The sequence below is a fragment of the Scardinius erythrophthalmus genome (assembly GCF_964197995.2).
Source record: "Scardinius erythrophthalmus genome assembly, chromosome: 7".
Lineage (NCBI taxonomy): Eukaryota > Metazoa > Chordata > Actinopteri > Cypriniformes > Leuciscidae > Scardinius > Scardinius erythrophthalmus.
The window spans coordinates 22,975,537-22,981,518 of NC_138227.1; the positions used below are offsets into that span (position 1 = coordinate 22,975,537).

A 5,982-nucleotide genomic window follows, 5' to 3' on the forward strand; every position below is an offset into this window, starting at 1 on the left:
TCTTTCTTCTCTGCATGGTAAAATCTGATGTACACCACAAGCTGAGCATTGTCATTAATTTCAGTCGATTCATCAACTGCCAAAGCTATGCAAGGTGCAGTCTAAATAGCAGCATCAAGTTGTGACTTCACATCCTCTGCTAACATTTCAGTTCTTCTTGCGGCTGTTGCTGCTGAAAGTGGGGTTTGTTTAGTTTTTTCTCTCAGTTCATGTCTTTCTTTTCCATCTAAAAGTGTTTCGCCTCCATGCACTCCTTTACTATTTCACCACTCGTAAAGGGCTTGTTATGTTTACCTAAAATCCACTGTATTCTCAGTGAACACTCATATGCTCGTTGTAGGGCGGTGAATGAGTGAGAGAGGACCTGTGTAGATTGCTCATACTGGGCTTTGAGCTCATTTATTTTCGCCCTTACCTCGGATTGCTGAGGGCAAGTCTCTTCAAAGTGTCTATGTTTAGCTTCGTAATGACGTTTAATGTTTCCACTTTTGACAACCGCGACAGACTCAGAGCAAATGAGACACACAGGCCTCGTACAGCTCGATGCAGGAAGAATAAATGCGTATTTTTCCACCCATTCATCTCGTAAAACTCGGTTTTCAGCGTCAACTTTCCTAATTTTTGAAAATGCCATTGTTTTTCACTCACTGAAAGTTTTATCTGTCTGCGTTTTTCACTCGCTGAAAGTTTCATCTGTCTGCACGCTCTCTGCTCTCTACACTGCACGCATGACTACGCGTCTGAACGTAGCAACAGTGAGCATAGGAACTGTAGTAGCAACTATAGCAACCCGTTGCTCTTTATTAGAAAATAGCGGCATTTATTTATTTCATTATGTCAAAAGGCTTCACGGTCCATATGAACGCATTTTGCGGTCCGCCAGTTGGCGACCCCTCCCTTGAAGGCTGCTGTTGAGAGTGCATCCCCGATACCCCTTCTTTCTGGGGGGTTAGATTGGGTGTAACTTTGTAAGTACGTCAACTTATTCTAACCCTAACCCTTCCAGTCTACTAATACTCTACTAACACTCTAATGAGAGTTAGTTGACATGTAGGTGCAATGCTACTTATAGTCAACAGAGTGTGTTAAGGGACCATCAAAATAAAGTGAAACCGATACTCCTCTCGGAGTTATGACTAATAAAATTCCACAGGTGCACAGGCACTAACTAAGAACAAACATGTAGCTTTCACGTGGCGTTTTCGCTCATAACTTCATGAAACATGCACAGATTGTAGAAAATGGCATGTCATTACTTAAGCCTGTTTTATGCCTCTGCGTCAACTCGACGGCGTCACTCCTACGGCGTCGTGGCCGTTTTATAGTTCTGCGTCGGGTTGCGTTGCATCGCGGTGCATTTCACCGCCAGAACGCTAGGGGGGTGTGGGGTTCGCGAATCTCTTTGCTAGTTTGTTTTGGTTCAGTGCGCCGGTTCCGCTTGTTCATTTCCGATGGCGAGCGAAAGAAAGAGAGAGTGTTGTTGCAGCTGGAGCTAATCGACGTTGAACAACAATGTTCCAGCGTCTGTCAAAGCTATATGTGTGTGTATCAGCCAGAGAGCTTAACGAAATTATACTGCAGTAATAAAAATAACCATATAAGAATGAATATTCTCCTCACAGAGCAATGAGCGTGTTCCTCATCTAACGTTATATTTCGGATTCACAGTGCGTGTTCCACTGCGATCCATGATAAACATCATAGAAGCCTTGTATGTATTTTAACAAATGATTTTATTGCAAATGTTTAATCGCAGGAGAAAAAGAAGTCTCCACATGGAACTGTGCCATGGCAGGATAATGTAGTGTCCCGTGGCAGACTTTGGTTAATAACTGTATATCCATGATGTAACCATGAACATTGTATTGTAAATAAACAACAATCTTTTTTGCAAAACAAACGTTGATTTATTTATTGATTGATTAAAAAAAGATAAATGAATATGTAAATATATTAACACAATAAAAAATAATTAAAAAATCATTTTATCACCCATACATATGCATATATTTTTGTGGGTTTTATACAAGAATTGAGCAGTATAAAAATAAAAATTTTAGATTGCAGAAATAATATATTTGTGTGGTCAAAATATCTCACCTTGTGTATAATTCTAACTGCTCGTTTTTGGAGTAGTGAACTTTTATAATTATTGCCCCAAATTTCTATACAATAAGTAAGAACATATAAGAATAAGAGAATAAGAACAAAGGGCAAAGTTTTAAGTACAATTAAAAAAGGCACAGCTACGGAAAAGCTACACTTCGGAAATAATGTATAATCTGACCAATCACAGCCCTTGGGGTCTGCGTCGCCTCGACGCGTAGTTACAATTTGTTGGAGGTGCGCGTCGAGCTACGGCGGAGGGGTTGGAGAGGGGTTCGCGTCGACGCAGAGGGGTCCGCGGAGGTACGGCGTCGACTCGACGCAGAAGCATAAAACAGGCTTTATAGTGGATGCTCCCGACTGAAATGAGTCCCAAATCGACATAATCCTCCATTGTGTCGATAACGATATATTCCTCACGGAGGTAGAATAAATTAAAAAATGCCACAAAAAGGCAACATTGGTTCCAAATGCTGTAATTTTTGATTGTTTTATGCTTTTACCACAACATTTAATCCAGATGCAGTTGTAGGGGAACTTCACCAAAAAAAGAGATGTCCTCCTTCCTTTTTAGTTTACCTATTGCAGTTATTGCATGTCAAATAAGAAAGATATGTAAAATTATAATTAAAAAAATATTTGTCCAAATGTAAAATTTTTTTTCTAAAAATGTAAAAAGTTTTCTATCAAACAAAACCAACCTTTTGACTCCTTGCTACTGTATGTTTTTGGAGTTATGAGTCTTTACTTTTGTGTATGTCAGAAAAAAAACAACTCTAAAAATTCAGGGCTTAAAGGGTTAATTAACCTTTTTTTATAATAAAAAAATAAGTTTATAATATTCTGTGTTGGTAATAAAACTGCATAAATGTTCATCGTTAATACTGATACTGTCAGCTGATAAAACTTGTGCTCCAGAGACCATATCCATATAACATCTTGACAATGACATCGTCCTAGTGGGGTTTTCCCCACAGATAGATAACTTTAAGACAGTATAAAAGACCCAAGATGAAAGCGCATACACACTAGTTAGGACAGGTCAGGTTGCTGCATGACTGCTTGGTCAATCAGTCAGACAGTTAGCAACTGCCATGTTATTGACAGCTCATAATTGTCTGTCTTTTATGTAGAAGAGCAAAGCATTTCTAAATGCACAAAATCTGTTGTAAGTATTTTGAATATTACACATTTATCCATACAGTATACCATACTCCATATTGGTCGTGCTGTAATATATTTGCTATATTTGCTCTTTTCTACTTTGTTTAGAATGATATCATGTCTTCAGCCGGCAATGTCTACAATGTATCATCTGATCTGTCTCTTCAGGGCTTCGATCTGTCTCCTGAGAAGGCCATTGTTGCGTTTGTCCTTGCTGCTCTGAATTATATAATCATATTGTTCTGCAACTCCTTCCTCCTGTTCACTATCATTACCAATAAGGCTCTTCATGAACCAATGTACATTCTCCTGTTAAATTTGCCTATTAATGACCTCATCGGCTCCACTTGCCTGTTCCCTCACATCATGCAGGAGCTCCTCTTTGATACCAGGACCATGTCGTTCTCCATTTGCATCACTCAGGCTTTCTTTATACATGTGTATGCCGTATCTGTGGTCTTCATCTTGACTGCCATGGCATATGACAGATATGTTGCTATCTGCCAGCCAATGAGATACGCTATCATTATGAGCAACGTTCACATCATGAAGATCATCTCATTGGTTTGGCTCTCTAATTTGACACTGATTGCCGTGCTTTTCATTCTTCTCCTGCGTTTGCCTCGCTGTAGGTCTTATCTTACCCATCCGTACTGTGACAATCCCTCCCTGCTTCAGATGGTCTGTGCAGACACGACCATTAATAACGTTTATGGTCTGTTGTTGACAGCTGTCTGTCAGGTGGTAACAGTGGGTCTGATTTTGTACACATACCTAAGGATCCTCATAGCCTGCTTCCACAACAAAAGCTCTGACACGAGGAGTAAAGCTCTTCAGACTTGTGGTACACATCTAATTGTCTTTATCTTGTTTGAGTGTTTGGGTCTTTTCACGATAATCTCATACAGGATAAAAGATATCTCTCCTCACTTAAGAAAATTCATTGCGGTTGCTGCTATGATATTGCCACCAACAATGAATCCTGTTATATATGGCCTAAGAACTAAAGAAATCAGGGTCAAAGGGATCAAATTTTTCAAGCAAAAAGTTTTTGCTTCGTGAAGAAATAACACTAGAGAATACTGGAATATATTTTTTTAGAAAGGTGTCATACTAAATATAATTTGTACAAAACTTACTTAACTTTTCAGTTGGATATGCATCAATGTGACATATTAATCTGTCTTTCTGTCAAATCTTTCTCTCTCCATAGGTGTAATGGTTTTTGTACTGTACAAACTGTATAATCTATCCCCCTACACTTACCCTACATTACCCATTGCATAAAACCTTTGGCATTTTTTTTTTTACATTTTTAATAAAACATTGTTTAGCATGTTTGTAAAGCCATTTTAATAACAATGACTCAAGAAATGTTCTCATAAACCACATTTACATTGTAACACCAGTGTAATACCCATGTAATTATACACATTTGTGTCCTCATGAATCATATAAACAAGCACACACACACACACACACACACACACACACACACACACACACACACACACACACACACACACACACACACACACACACACACACACACACACACACACACACACACACACACACACACTTGCTTTATAAGCCATTTCAGTAGTAACAGCAATTTGTTTACTTTTTAAAAAGTTAACGAAGTCACATTTCTATTGTGGTAAAACCTGTAGAATTTATTTGGCATTTCTAGAATCACAAACTAACAATTTAGCTGGTTGTCTCAAATCCTGACATATTCTTTTCTGCTGGAATTAATTTGATTGACATTTAAAGAAGGGCTTGATGCAATTCTAAACCAGTGGCATTGTTACATAGGCTACACACAGTTTATACTCATATACACACAATATATATATATATATATATATATATATATATATATATATATAGTGTGTGTGTGTGTGTGTGTGTGTGTGTGTGTGTGTGTGTGTGTGTGTGTGTGTGTGTGTGTGTGTGTGTGTGTGTGTGTGTGTGTGTGTGTTATTGTGTAGTCTAAGTTTTAAAATGACCATTTATTAAGCTGAGTAATGAGCCAAGTTCATTGGCATCTCATAACACAAGCTTGGTTACATGTATGCCAATATTTTTTTATTAATAAATATTGTGATTTTCATCCCTATTTAAACATACTGTTTATATTTTTTCTGTAATCTTTTACAAGCTCTTACAAGTTGTTTACTGCTATTATCTACTAATTTGATGTCCCTAAAATCCCATTTGTAAAATCCCAGAAAGTAACCATTTGTTTTCTAGCTACCCAAAACCATTATAATATTTTTAGACAAAGAATTAGTTTAGCAACTAACCCATTCAAATATGCATAGAACTGCAAAAATAACAGCAAAATCGATTTAAACCGTATCATTTTTTTTAAGATCGTAAGATTTTTTAATATCCTTTTTTTCATTGCATTCACCCATTCTGTAAACCATTTATCCTTTGTAGTAACATTCATCCTGTGATGCTCATGCTTACTCAGCCACTGTGCCGTGTCTTTCATTCCTTCCTCGCTGAAAAAATCCAGCTTAAACCAGCATGAATTCATATTAGGTTCAGGCTGGTTAGAGCCGGTGAAGTACTGATATACTGCTGGTCCAGCCGGTGGTCCGGCATATTAATGCTATTCTCAAGCAAAACTAAGCTGTTGAGCTGCAACCAGCACTCCCGCTTCCCATGATGGGGACCAGGCTCAGCAAACCAGCATCCCAT

General features: G+C 38.0%; 1 protein-coding gene across 1 annotated transcript; it reads left to right on the forward strand.

Moving 5' to 3' along the window:
* Positions 1–3,387: 3,387 nt before the first annotated feature.
* Positions 3,388–4,332, forward strand: LOC308694268 (olfactory receptor 52E4-like; the record flags this gene model as incomplete). The annotated part of the gene is made up of 1 exon (XM_081371726.1): positions 3,388–4,332. The coding sequence occupies one exon, from the start codon at positions 3,388–3,390 to the stop codon at positions 4,330–4,332; it is 945 nt and encodes a 314-aa protein (XP_081227852.1).
* Between the last annotated feature and the right edge of the window lie 1,650 nt (positions 4,333–5,982).